Source organism: Polypterus senegalus, chromosome 6 (genome assembly GCF_016835505.1).
Source record: "Polypterus senegalus isolate Bchr_013 chromosome 6, ASM1683550v1, whole genome shotgun sequence".
In the NCBI taxonomy this organism is placed as follows: Eukaryota; Metazoa; Chordata; class Cladistia; order Polypteriformes; family Polypteridae; genus Polypterus; species Polypterus senegalus.
Window position 1 is genome coordinate 38,471,159 of NC_053159.1, and position 14,613 is coordinate 38,485,771.

The 14,613-nt window shown below is 39.6% G+C and overlaps 1 protein-coding gene across 8 annotated transcripts in view; it reads right to left on the reverse strand.

Moving 5' to 3' along the window:
• ankrd44 (ankyrin repeat domain 44) overlaps positions 1–14,613 on the reverse strand; it is a 212,627-nt gene that overhangs the window by 92,496 nt on the left and 105,518 nt on the right. For all 8 annotated transcript variants that reach the window (XM_039755865.1, XM_039755868.1, XM_039755866.1 and 5 more), the window contains exons 3-6: positions 10,781–10,859; positions 9,605–9,675; positions 7,586–7,786; positions 2,014–2,101 (exon numbers count right to left, since the gene is read on the reverse strand). In XM_039755865.1, the coding sequence (XP_039611799.1) occupies positions 2,014–2,101; positions 7,586–7,786; positions 9,605–9,675; positions 10,781–10,859 (439 nt within the window). The remainder of the gene's footprint in view (positions 1–2,013; positions 2,102–7,585; positions 7,787–9,604; positions 9,676–10,780; positions 10,860–14,613) is intronic.

A 14,613-nucleotide genomic window follows, 5' to 3' on the forward strand; every position in this document is an offset into this window, starting at 1 on the left:
TTAATTGTGAGAAAGAACTGTCATCTCTGTCTTGTCATGGAGCACAGTTTAAACTTTTGACTAAAGGGTGTTATTTCATGTCTAGAGGGCTCTAATAATGTTAACAGTGTGGGAGAGTTTATAAGGGCTGAAAATATATAAAAATAACCATACAAACATATGGTTTCTACTTTGCGGATTTTCACCTATCGCGGGGGGGTCTGGAACGCAACCCCCGCAATCAAGGAGGGATTACTGTATTCATTATGGCACTCACGTTTTGTTTTAATTTTTGCCTTTGCTACAACCTCCAAGGGGTCCAGAGTGCATTTCATAACTGAGTCTGCCCTTTTAATTAGCTCGTTAATTCGGTATGCCTCACTTGAAGTGATGTTACCAGCTCAGCACGCCACAGATTATTAGATTTCACTGGCCACCAAAGTTCTAGAAGATGTAAAGGATGTCACCTCCCACAATGAAGAACGCATCACCTAAAGAATAAGAGCCTGCTTTCTTATATAGTTCTTCTGTGTTTTAAAAGAGACCAGTTCAAATTGTCATTAATATGGACCACCAAGTACTTGTAGGAGTGGACCACCTCTACATCCACTCCTTGAATGGCGATCAAACATAGAGGCTCTTTCGTGAGGCGAAAGACAATAACCAGTTCCTTGGTTTTGCTGATGTTAAGTTGCAGATAATTCTTTCGGCACCAAGAAACAAAGTTCTCCACCAAGCTCCTATACTCTGTCTCATCCCCCTTATCAATACACAAGTGGAAAATAAATAAATATCTGCATTTTAATTTTGTGAATTGCTACTGCATATTAAAAGATATGAAAAAATAACCTAAATATTTAAAACTATTCAGTTCTAAAGTTTTTCAGAACCCAATTGACATTACCTGTAAAATGAAATCTAACACTTAAAATACAACTGTGTACAGTAATCCCTCGCTATATCGCGCTTCGACTTTCGCGGCTTCACTCTATCGCGGATTTTAAATGTAAGCACATCTAAATATATATCATGGATTTTTCGCTGGTTCGCCACTTTCTGCGGACAATGGGTCTTTTAATTTAGGTTACATGCTTCCTCAGTTTGATTGCCCAGTTGATTTCATACAGGGGATGCTATTGGCGGTTGGCTTAGAAGCTACCCAATCAGAGCATGCATTACATATTAACTAAAACTCCTCAATGCTATAAGATATGCTTCCCGCGCGGTGCTTGTTTGCTTCTCTATCTTTCTCACTCTCTCTGCCTGACGGAGGGGGTGTGAGCAGAGGGGCTGTTTGCACAGAGGACACGGACGCTCCTCTACAAAATGCCGCTTTATCGCGGTGCTTCTGTATACTTAAAAGCACGTACTGATTTTTTGATTGTTTGCTTTTCTTTGCGAGCGCTCTCTCTGACATTCTCTGCTCCTGACGCAGCTCCTTTATAACGGCGCTCTTTTGAAGATGATATGTTTGCTTTCTTTTAATTGTGAGAAAGAACTGTCATCTCTGTCTTGTAATGGAGCACAGTTTAAACGTTTGACTAAAGGGTGTTATTTCATGTCTAGAGGGCTCTAATAATGTTAACAGTGTGGGAGAGTTTATAAGGGCTTAAAATATATGAAAATAACCATACAAACATATGGTTTCTACTTCGCGGATTTTCATCTATCGCGGGGAGGTCTGGAACGCAACCCCTGCAATCAAGGAGGGATTACTGTATTAGGAAACATGACATATATTCAGGTTTAAAAGCTAAAATAATGAAACTGTTAAAAAATATACATACAAGTAAAAATACAAGAAAATACAATAACAAGAGTTTGTGTATTAGAAAACGTCTCCTTGTCTGTGTTACGGTAAACAGAAATATGAACAGTTCAAGATGCAAAAAAAGTGTATCATATGTTATCACAATCATTACATTGTAGATGAAGAAATAACAGCTTTAGGCCCCCTGGCCTATATAAGACCCCCTTGGTGATTTCTAAGGACAATCCAGCTCTTACAAACTACCAGTCTAACTGACTGCTTACCCATATAGGCAGCCCAGTGCAGTGCTCTTCTGTCCTTCTTGTCAAAGGCATTGATGTTGGCCCCTTTTGCCAGTAACAGATTCACCATCTGAAACACAAAATAAAGCAAACCGTAAGATACAAACACTGCCACCAGTGCACCAGAGTTCACAATAAATGCCCAAAAACAGGCTACACTGGGCTCACTTGTTTTAGTAACTCAATCAAATTTTAGTAAATTAATCAAATCTCCATTTGGAATTGAAAAATATTCATAGTTTAAATTTATTTGTTACTAAAAGTTGCATAATAACCAATGCTTTGTGTAAAAAAGTAAGTGCAACATTGGACTTCCCAACTTTTTACACTACTATTGGGGTGTGATGAATAACATGGTACAATCATTTGTTGTAGTGTTATTTGCTTTATATTTAGAGGATGCCAAATGCAAAAATGCCTGTAAAATGCCACACTTGTTTTTCAAAGGATGTAAAATGTGAAAGTGCTCTCTTTTCCAGTGTTTGCTTTAATAGCAAATATCAAACTTATATTGAAAATGCCTCATTTACATGTCAAAGGTCTTGTTTAAATGCACGTTACTAGTTATGTGAGGTGTAGCTCTTACACAAATTGAATATACAGTAGCAGGTGTATACGGTACGAAAAAGTTGATACCAATTTGAAGATTTTAAAAGTCAGGTGTAATTTGTAAGTCAAATGCAAAGGACACATATAAAATATTAATCTGCACAGTTCACTGTAAATGGCCATTGTGAAATCGAAAAAGCCACGTTGTTAGACAGGTATTTCATGTAAATGAGCTTCACCACCTACAGTGTTATGAATGGTGAGTCTACATCGAGTTATATGCTTCAAATGCTTGTCCAAGTTTGATTTCTGAATTTATTTTCTTACATCTCTGTCTTCTTTGTGTTCGCCCCTTCAATTTCAGTGTCTTCAGCAAAGATAAAGTTTGCTCACTACATCTGAAACAATTCCTTTAATATGAATTGAAAGAGCAAAAGTTAAAAGAGAGATCCATGGGGCCTTTACTGAGGACCTCGACCCATGTGGAACAGTCTCCTCGTATCTGTGCTCACTGTCTGCAACCATTAATCAGCCTAAAACCAAGGCTCATAAGTTAGCTCTGAGGTCAAGGTGTTCTTGTTTCACATATTGGCCAACATTTTTATATTAGTATTTACATATTTGGCTACTCACAACATCCGAGATATGACTGGTTACATTTATTTTGTTCTTCCAACTGGAGAACAAGCAGGTGACGTGACTCGTGCATCGTTGCATGAACCCACAACCTCAGGCAAGCCTGGAATTAGACCCCCACAGGCCCCTGGGTGACTTAGCTCCTTAACACAGGGTTGATAACAGGTTTAATATGGTCACTCTGTGGTTTAATGCAGAGTAGTATTTTCCACTCTTGATTTTGCACGGAGACTTGATGGCTTCATCGCTTCACCATTGGTGAAAAAGCCCCTTGCTGTCACAGTACCCTAAGTGGAAGAGCTTCTTAACAGAGAGTTGATAATACTTTTAAAAATGCAGATACCCAGTTATTTAATGCAGTGAGGTATTTCCCACTCTTGTTTTTGAGTTGTCGAGAGTCGAATGTTTCATCAAGCCTGGGGTTTATTGCTGATAAGGTACTTTGCTGTCACAGGCCCCTCGGTGCACACCGACAATGCCCTAATGGTAGATCCATCCCTGAACTCAGGACTAAAGTCCACTAGGTCATGCTGTCTGCCAACAATTTCAAACCATATAAAATGCTTTCTGAAAGTCAAAATTGAATTACGTCCAATGCTTTGCTTTCATCTACTTTCCAATCTGCTTGTACAAAAAAATAGCCACACTTTTCTGGCGGAATCTCTCTCTCCTAAACCCGTATTCCATTTAATATTTATTTCAGAGCGTAGTGTCCACTCTTGACTGTTGGTTTATAGTTCCCTCAGTTAATTTTTTTCTACTTTCTCATGGATGGGAATTACATTTTTAACTTTTCACAAATCAGGCATGCTTCTCATTAAAAGTGACTGTCGAAATTTATTTACAAAAGATCATATTTCATTTCTTACAGTACAACTGCTAAAATCTCATCAGGCCAGTGGGGTTTTTATTTATTTTCAATGCAGGTTGTTTCCAAAACAGACTAACAAGCTAATTTCTACTTCTGCTTTAGGTGTTCGATTTATTTCTTCTTTTGTAAATGCTTTCTTTTCATTCATGTGCTATTTCCTACACATTTTAATTGGTCTATTCTTGCCCATCTTGGGGTTCTCTAAAATTGCCCCCCATTGCTTTTTATTACATTAGCAGAAACAAATTCTGCCTGTCCTGTCTTTCAACGCAGCTCCTTTTTCAGCTTCTCTCACAACATTTCAAGCTCTTTGTTCAAATTTCTAGTAGCAGGTTCTGGTATTCGTATAGCTCTGATTTTTTGTATCTTCTTGTAGAGAGATCTTTTAAGTTTTAAAAATGTCTGTTTATCCATTGATGTGATTTATTCTATGTTTTCCTTTTTGTTTATTTTTGGAATACATTTATTTTATACATCAATCAAGATTTGGTGGCAAAATGGTCAGTGTTCAAGTGACCCACTGAATATGCTTTACATTGTAGTCTATGGGGCATGGAGGAAAAGCTTAAAAACTTACCAATATGTCAATTTTCTAAGCCAAGACAGTTGTCGTGTATTGATTTGCATCTTCTGTGATCCCAATGCATGTTTGGACAACAAAAAGGATCTGGAAATAGTCATTTTAACCTATGTTCCTGGTGCTATTTCTCTCATTGTAAGCATATATTTACTGTTCATGTGTGCTAATTTCCACATAAAAAAAGAAGTATATCAACAAAACAAAACCAACCACATGGAACGGAAAGTTTACTGTGATTTGGTCTTTTCAGGGGAAATCATACACTGGGGGTGTGAGAGATTGTTGAGCTGGAAGGCTAAGTGCTCAGCTATCATGCATGGCTGGTCTTCTTTTAAAATAGTGAATCTCATAATATTGATGTTTTTTGTTGAAAAATGACATGCATAAACTTTTTACACAGTTGATATGGTGTACAATAGCCACAATGCTAAGGGGTGCATATTTACATAGTGGAAATGTAAGTTTTTTATGAATTTCACCTTGTAGGTTTAGTGATTTAATCATCATTGAAGGTAAGACTAAGTATGTTTCTCAGCTGTGACAAGCCACTACAGTAAAATGCAATTTGGATCCCTGAAATTTTAGAACATTAGAAAAAATAGGTGAGAATGGGTCTAGAGGAAAAAAAAGAGTTTGACAACCACCCTGAAACACACAGTCTTGCAAGAATGTGATCCAGGCAGGACACAGATCCACAGCCCTCTTTGAAGAGAACACAGTCTGCTGGTGGATCTCATTTTCTCACAGGGACTCCATTTTTTGTTAGGCAGCTGTCACAATAGATAGACAAAAGAAACCAGGAGCAGTGCTTTGAAATCCAACAATGAAAACCTCCCCAGGACCCTTTGCAAAAACCTGATCCTGCAGGTAACCTCATTCATTCTTAGTGGGGTCGGGAAGCTGCTTAGAATTGACACAACTCACATCGCAATCATCACTGGCTGCTTCAAAGGCAAAAAGTCATGTACTGCTCAGTATCAGTGTAGGAAAAAAGAGATTGATTCAAGCTTCCGGATAGTCCAACTGCAGGGACCTCGTGACATTCAGACCACTCTAGAATTTCTGAATTAATCAAAATGTTCTCATTATTCTCTGCTGTCTTTTATGCTGTGTTTCTATTTAATGCTATACTAGCCATTCCCCTCAGAGGTAGACTGACTCCCCACTCCTGACGACATGCATCCCCCTGTCCCCTCCCCACTGCCCACAGCCTCTGTCTCAGATTAGCGCGAATATACCACTTCTGCAAGCGAACTATGATTCGTAGCGCTAAGAGAAAAGTCGCAAAATCAACCATAATGTTCAAGCAAATTCTAGAAAAAAAAACCGATCTAAATCCATTAAGTAGTTCTCTCATTCGCTAGCTAAGTGGAGGTAAAATACACACCCCGAGGCGTGCTACGTCTCTCTTGGATTTGCTCAAATAAATCTGTACCACAAACAAACTATGACACTTAGTGCAATGAGAGGGGTCACAAAATCAACCAGAATGTTCAAGCAGAATTATAGAAAAAAACAGATCTAAATTTGTTAAGTAGTTCTCTCTTGAAAAGCGGACAGACAGACAGACAGACAGACGTTGGATTTTATATATATATACTCAAGGTCAACTTATAATGAAATTAAACAACATTTGTAAAATAAAAACAAAGAGAATGATAAATCAAAAAGCAATAATTAGCAAACAAACAAAGATAACTGGCAGCAACAGAGGAGAATTTACAACTGGTATGCCAGTTTGAAAAGATAAGTTTTGAGGGCAGTTTTAAAATGTGATATTGAATCGAGCTGACGTATATGAGAGGAAAGAGAATTCCCGAGTTGAGGAGCACTAGGAGAGACGCTCGAGCTCCCATAGATTAGAGTTTGATGTGTGGCACAGAAAGTCGAGCTGCAGATGAGGATCTGAGTGAGCGAGAGGAGTGTAAGTCTGTAGGAGATCAGTGAGGTTGTGGAGAGCTTTAAATGTTAAGAGCGGTGTTTAGTATTGTATTCTGTAGTTAACAGGGAGCCAGTGAAGTTGAGCGAGAATAGGTGTAATATGTTCAGTGGATTTAGAACAGCAGGTTATTATCCTGGCAGCAGAATTTTGAAGAAGTTGTAAGCGATGGATACGTTTTTGTGAGATGCCAGATAGAATAGCATTACAGTAATCAATACGTGAGATGACTTGGGCATTAACCAATACTTCAGTACTGTGTTGCGTGAGAACAGGACGAAGTCTAGAAATGTTTCGGAGATGGAAGAAGGAAGTCCGAGAAACATTACTTATATGGGAAGAAAAAGAGAAAGTACTGTCAAGAATGATGCCCAGGCTCTTCACCTGGGTAGAGATGTTTGTGTTATTATTTTAAATTAAAATAGAATTAAAATGTTGCTGGTCATTTACAAAGTACATGTGAAAAGGCAGACATCATAGAGATGCACACATTAAATATGATTTTCTTGACACGTGCAGTACAATCTCACTTACACTTTCTAGATTCAGGTGACCAGTTGTACTGAAATACATGGCACAAAATATTAACAGAGTGGATATGAAGTAGTAAAGTAAAAACCCAAAACGTAAGACTCTGGTCATGCAGATAACACAAACCTCCATTCATTGTGTATTCAACCCTAGCATTTTACTTCCTGTATGTAATTTACATTTAATTACAATAAATTTGATCGGCCAAAAATTTGACTAATCCTGTTTGCTGTCCAAGTCCCTCTGTAATGACTCGATGGATTTAAAATTATCTTCCAATCCACCTAACTTGGAATCATCTGCACACTTTCCAGCTTGTTGTTTATATTCCTATTCCACACATTTCCTGTTTGTTACAACTTTCATAAGCTTCATTCTAAAGCCCCTATTTATTTTCCATTGATTTGTCTTTCCTCTAATAACTTTTGCCCCACATTGTTGCACTTACCTCCATGTGGCCATTTAGTGCAGCATGATGTAAAGCTGTCCGGCCACCTCGGTCCGACACGTTGACACTGCTCAAGAGAGGAATTATGATCTCAGCACAGCGGAGCGACTTATTGGCTGCTGCCACATGTAAAGGAGTTTGCCAGTTCTTGTCTCTGGCATTGACATCTGCCGAGTGCCGGATGAGAATGCGTACCGAATCCTGTCAGAGAAGGAAAGTAAAACATATTACACATTTGATGAATTATTAGGTTCTTGTATATATGAGGTATGCTACCAGGAATATTACCGTACATTGAACTCAAAAGGACTACATCATGACAGTCAACTACAAAGCCTTAAGAAACAGTTCTAGTGGACTTTAGTATTAAAATTTTAACAGTCAGTGAGAGACACTATTTGATTAGAACAATGGCGCAGGCTAAACATTTGTGTTAGGTACATATGAAATTGAGGTATAGATGGCTCAGGAGGAAACCAAGAGTGTTTGTAACAGAAGGGGTTGACACAATTTGAAGGAAAGGGGCACTCTTGTGCCATTTTCAAATTCCACGTAAGCCAAGTTACCAAAAACTGAGGTTTATGTAACAAAAATTAGTAGCGAGGATGAAACAAAGTACTCAGATAAACAGAAGAGAAACAAAACACGGATGATTTGGTTAGGCCAACTTCAATGAGTACTGACCCCTCTAGGATGTGTGGTTCATAGGACACCTGCCAACAAAAGGTATCCACTATATAGCTCATTTGGAATCTCTTAATTCTAACTGACATCACTCAGGAAAGTTTTAATAAAACCAAGAGTATCTCCTTGAGGTTCTGAATGAATCACATAAAAGCACCCATTGGTGGCATTTATCTCTCACCCATATAATGTGATAAATTCCTACACACCTCATGTGTATGTTTGAGTGTACCCTGGAATGGACTGGTGCCCTGCCGGTCCCCACCAGTGTTGCCAGGTCCACAATTTTCCCACCCAATTGAGATTGATTTCCACAGGAAAAAGTAGGGTTTTGTGGGTTGCAGTTATTTAGGCTTCATTTGAAAAATAATGCAGTATTTCGGGCAATTTTTAAAACCCCCTTCCCTGTTCTACATCAAGGAGGGCTCCTGCCAGTTTTTCGATGGAACACTTCCAAACTGCTCCATCCTTCTGTAATTATTTTTTTTTTTTGTTATACTAGGGCACTTCGCTCACCCAACCCCGGGTTTGGTTTACCGGATATACAATTTAAAGAGATTACTTTATGGGAATTGTTACATATGCATTATTTTCACTTTTACTTTAAAACTTTTGTAAAAATAATACTTGTCCTTTATTTCCGGCCCCGCGTGTGGTTACATCTCTTTCTCGCAGTTCGTATACTGTAATGCTGCTCACGTTGTGAAGGGGCGGCTGAACACACGCTAAGGAAATGCAGTCGGATCATCTGCTATCTTTCTGCTGCTGGCGAGCTGCCTGTTCTGCTTGTCTCGCTGCCCGATCATTTCAAAGCCTGTACAGCTACTGTCCTTTTTGCCACTTCGTGTCTCTGCCGCTCACGTTGTGTAGAGGAGGGTTAGGGTGGCTGAACGCACGCAAGGAGAAGTGGTCGGATCACCTGCTGGCTTTCTCCTGCTGGCAAGCTGCATGTTTAGCTTGTCGCTTGTCGTTGTTTTAATAGCTGGGAGCAAGTTAAAGTGTCTCTCACGGGACTTCGAATTGTCTTCCGAGAAGATCACATCTCGTCTCCCTGTTTACCTCCCCAAGATTTTTTTTTATAAATGAAAGATGTCATGACATATTGGCCCGGTTTCTTTCTCTTCTTGCCAAGATTTAAGCTTTCTCTAGGCTGAAAATATTTGCAGAACCTGTCAACCCTGGTCACCACCTTGTATCTAATGCTGCCGCAGCAGACACTAGTTCCCCACAGTTATGAACTGGGTGGGATCAGAAAATTCATGTACTGTACATAGTAACAGCTTGGGAAAGGAGAAGCAACTTCCAATATAGCCACTAAGACACAAAGGGCCTTACCTCACTGCGTGATGCCACAGCCCGGTGCAGAGGGGTGAGCCACATGTTATCCTTGGCATTAACTCGTGCTCCTGTACAATAAAAAAAGATGGAAGCTACTGCAAGACATTGAGTTTCCTCTAAAAAATACAAGTCTGTTTTTATCGTGAACAGCAAAACTCAAGATGAATTGCTCAGAAGACATTAAATTAAATTGTCACATTGTGTCTTGTCTGTCAATTTTCTACATGACACACATACTAGCCCCATAGAAAACATCTAATAACAGTGTTGTCACACTCTAAACCTTTACCCTCCATTCAGACAGACATTCACAGCTCATCTTACTCAAGTCAGTCAGGTAGTTTCTAATTCTTCAACCTCATTGCACACCTTTTCTTTAAGATGACATGCACTTACATTTTTAAACTTATTCTATTGTGACTGTTGCCTTGTGGAGGCAACGTTTGATGATACTGGGGGCAGCCTCTGCCAGTCTTTCCCGCTATGTATTAATGTGCCCAAAACAATCTAAAGCAGGACTTTGCCCAAATGGGCTGCATGGCAGTCCAACTTCTCTTGGAATTCCTGATTCTGTGTACCATTGAACTTCAAGGGGCATTCAGAGGGCTGGAAACTGTGCCTCTGTGTCTCTTTGTCAGAGAAATAAAACCAAAACACAATGTACTGAAATATTCTCTGCCCTCTGCTCAAGAGGTTTTAAAATGATGTATTTCTACCTCATTCAATGTCTGTACAGCTTTATGAGGTAACACATTTTCACTTGTTCTAACTTGGCACATACCCATTGTTATCAGTTCACAGAAATGCAGATTGGCAGAGATTGCAAACAAGTACATATTGATTAGGTACACAATGAAAGAAGAAGAATATGCCAGATACTAGGAAAAAAACCCCACCTTATTATATCAACTTGATTGTTGATTGTTGATGGGACAGACCCATCTCTATAACTTTCTTTCAGGACTGCACTGATTTAGAGACGGTGGAATGTTACGAGATCCCAATGTCATTGCCATACACAGGCTAGTCCACAGGCCATGAGATGGGTGGCATTTGCCCTCTTATATAAAGATTCTGTATCTGATGGGACATTTACTTCCTTTCTATTATACATTACTGTTGTTAGCATATTTTAAATATTTAAGAAACACAAACAAAAATCACTCAGAATACCTGATAAAATAAGCAGTTCGATAATTTCAGCATCTCCCAAAAACGCAGCAGCGTGCAGAGGAGTCCGCTTCTCCGCATCCTTAAAAAGTAAACAAAAAATAAGTGAATTCAAAAAACAAGTACTCCTACTATAAATAAAAACCATTCAAAAAAGAGAAGTTTCTGCTTATTTCTCAAGCCCAAAGGTGACAGTGAGTCACTAGACATGTCATAAGACATCAATGCCAAAGCCCCCTTTAACAAAATTGCACTCCAAAAGATGAAAAAGCCCAAACAGTGTAGGACAGTTTGCTTTAACAGTTGCATTATTCAGTATACAGTGAGGTGGCATGATGACACAATGGTTGGCCCCAGAGTCTAGAAACTAGGGTTCAAATCCTAGCTTGGTCACTGTAAGTGTGGAGTCTGCACATCTCCTCCTGCCTGGTATGTCTGGGTTTTCTTGGATACTCTGGTTTCCTCATATGATGTAGACATACAGTACTACATTATGATGCAACCCTTCCTTAACACTATAACATTATCTTTTCTGTTTATTATTACATTACCCTGAATGGTTTTTGAGAAATTAATTTTATTTTACTCGTTTTGTTTATATTTTGGAAACCGATTTTTCTGGACGATGCAGCAGGTAGCATTGCTGCCACATCCTGAAAAACATCCAGGATGGGTTAAGTGATGACTCTAAACTGGCTGAAGTTTGCGTGTGTGTGTGAATTGGCCCACTGATGGACTGATTCCCTGGGGCTATTTTCAAATTTATCTTTAAGTTAATCGTCATGTATACATAGTGCATAAGGTACAGTGCAATGAAATTCTTTCTTGTGTTTCTCCTCAGAACAGTAACAGTAACACATAGTATACTTAGCATGTAACATTGTTTATATTTAATTAAATTTATATTTATATGTTTTATATATATATATATATACACACACACAAACACTCACTGGGCAAATTCTTAGAACCACAATACTAATACTGGCTAAGGCTTCCTTTTGCCCTCAAAATGGTCATAGTTCTTCAAGATATGGATTCCACAAGATCCATCCATCCAACCATCCATTTTCTAACCCGCTGAATCCGAATACAGGGTCATGGGGGTCTGCTGGAGCCAATCCCAGCCAACACAGGGCACAAGGCAGGAACCAATCCTGGGCAGGGTGCCAACCCACCGCAGGACACACACAAACACACCCACACACCAAGCACACACTAGGGCCAATTTAGAATCGCCAATCCACCTAACCTGCATGTCTTTGGATTGTGGGAGGAAACCGGAGCGCCCGGAGGAAACCCACGCAGACACGGGGAGAACATGCAAACTCCACGCATGATGGAGTCATTCCTTTCAGATTCTGGTCCATGTCGACATGATTGCATCACACAGTTTCTGCAGATTGGTCGGCTGCACATTCATGCTGCAACTCTTCCATTCTACCACACCCCAAAGGTGTTCTTTGATTCGTATCCTGTGACTGTGCCAAAGAGCACTGAACTCATTTTGATATTCATGAAAGCAGTTTGAAAGAACTTTTGCTTTGTGACATAGTGTAATATCATGCTGGAAGTAGCTCTTAGAAGATGAGAAAATTGTGTCCATGAAGAGTACACATGGTTAGTAACAATACTCAGATACAGTGGGTATAGAAAAAAATCACCCCCTTCGAAATATTCCCATTTTTTTTGCTTTACAGCCTTAAATGAAAACATACAAACTAATATTTTTTTCCAGCTTTACTTACTCAATGCAATCTATAACATCCAAGTGAAAGATATCAGAGTTACCGTTCAAAAGAAATTAAAAAAATAAAAAATAAGAAATACTGAGATTAATAAAGGATTACCCCACTCCTAAACAATATCTGTAAACACAATCAGGTGTAAGTGCCCACCAATTCCATTGCAGACCATGGTTACTGGTTTCCACCTGTGATCAACTGTAATCAGTGTGATTAGTGAAGCTGTTCCTGGAGCATTCATTCCCTTGCTTGGTAGCGCAAACAACTGACTATGGGTGGCAAGCCACTTTCAAAGGATCTCAGAGACAGAGTTGTGGACAGACATAAGGCAGGAGATGGACACAAAAAAATCTCAGAGGCTTTATCAATCCCAAAGAGCTCAGTAAAGTCCATAATAAAGAAGTGGCAAGTGTTTGATACTACTAGTTCCCTCCCTGGATCCAGCTGTCCCTCCAAACTGGATGGAAGAGCAAGGAGGAAACTGGTAAGAGAGGCTACCAAGAGGCCAATGGCCAGTAAAGCATGTAGGTGGCCGCATCCTGTTGTGGGGGGTGTTTCTCTGCCGCAGGGCCTGGGGCTCTCGTTAGGGTAGAAGGAAAAATGGATGGGGCAAAATACTGTCAAATTCTTCAGGAAAACCTGCTCCCTTCTGACAGGCAGTTGAAGATGGGCAGATTGTTCACCTTTCAACACGACAACGACCCGAAGCACACAGCAAAACTGACCACTCAGTGGCTAAAGGAGAAAAAAGTGAATGTCCTTGTTTGGCCCAGTCAGAGCACCGACCTAAATCCCACTGAAAATCTGTGGAAAGATTTGAAGATAGCAGTCCACCAACGCTCACCATCCAATTTGACCGAACTTGAACAGTTCTGTAAAGAAGAATGGGCTCAAACTAGGTGTGCAAAGCTGATAGAGAAGTATCCCAACCGACTCAAGGCTGCCATTAAAGCAAAAGGTGGTTCAACAAAATATTGACATTGGAGGGTGTTCCTTTATTAATCTTAGTATGTCTTGTTTTAGATTTTTGTATCATTTTTCTGAACTGTAGCTGTGATATCTTTTCATGGATGTTATAGGTTGCACTGAGTAAGTAAAGCTGGAAGAAACATTTTTTTTGTGTTTTCATTTAAGGCTGTAAAGCAAAAATAAATGGGAATATTTCGAAAGGGTGATTGTTTTCTATACCCAATATATATATATATTGTGGAGGATGGCCGGCTGTTTATCCTGGCCAATACCCCCAAGCCGCCAGGTGGAGCCCTCCTTGCAGCATGGAGGTCCCCAGAAGACCAGCAGGGTATCATGGACAATGGAGTTTTTATGCACCGCCCTGCTGGATGCCATGGGGGCCACGAGAGGGAGCTGCAGGGAGGACCGAAGAGCTCTTCGTGCCCTATGACCCGGAGGTTCGTCATAGGAAGAGCGACGGGTTTCCGGGGTGAGTAAAAGCATTGTTTACCCTGACCCGGAAGGAATAAGGACTTGTGGACTGTTGGGCAGGAACACCTCCGGGTCAGGGAGTATAAAAGGACTGTGGGAGCTCCCAGACAATGAGCTGAGTTGGGAGGCAGGGTGGCTAAGCGTCTGGGAGTGGAGGATTGTTTATTTATTATTGTGATTTATTGAGTATTGTGGAGAGGAGGGTGCTTTGTGCACATAATTATTATAATAAATAATTATTTGGACTTTTATCTGGTGTCTGACGTGTGGTCCAAGGGTACAAGGGTACAAGGGTGCGAGAAAACCCTTAATCTACCACAATATATATATATATATATATATATATATATATATATATATATATATATATATATATGTTTTAACATCAGTGATTTAGTAATGGAAATTAAAAAAAAAACATATTTAACTGTAATGCTGTGTGCCTAAAAGCATACAGAATAAGAACTGATCAATAGATTGTTAGCGTATAAAACCTGCGATGCTCTCATAACATATTAATACAGCAAATGTAATTGCTTTTAACTTCAGATTATTAGTAGTGAGTGGTTTTAGAGCGATGAATACCGACACCTACATGAAGTGAGTATAAACCACTGACTGAACTGGCCCTGTTCCACTTACTGTAAA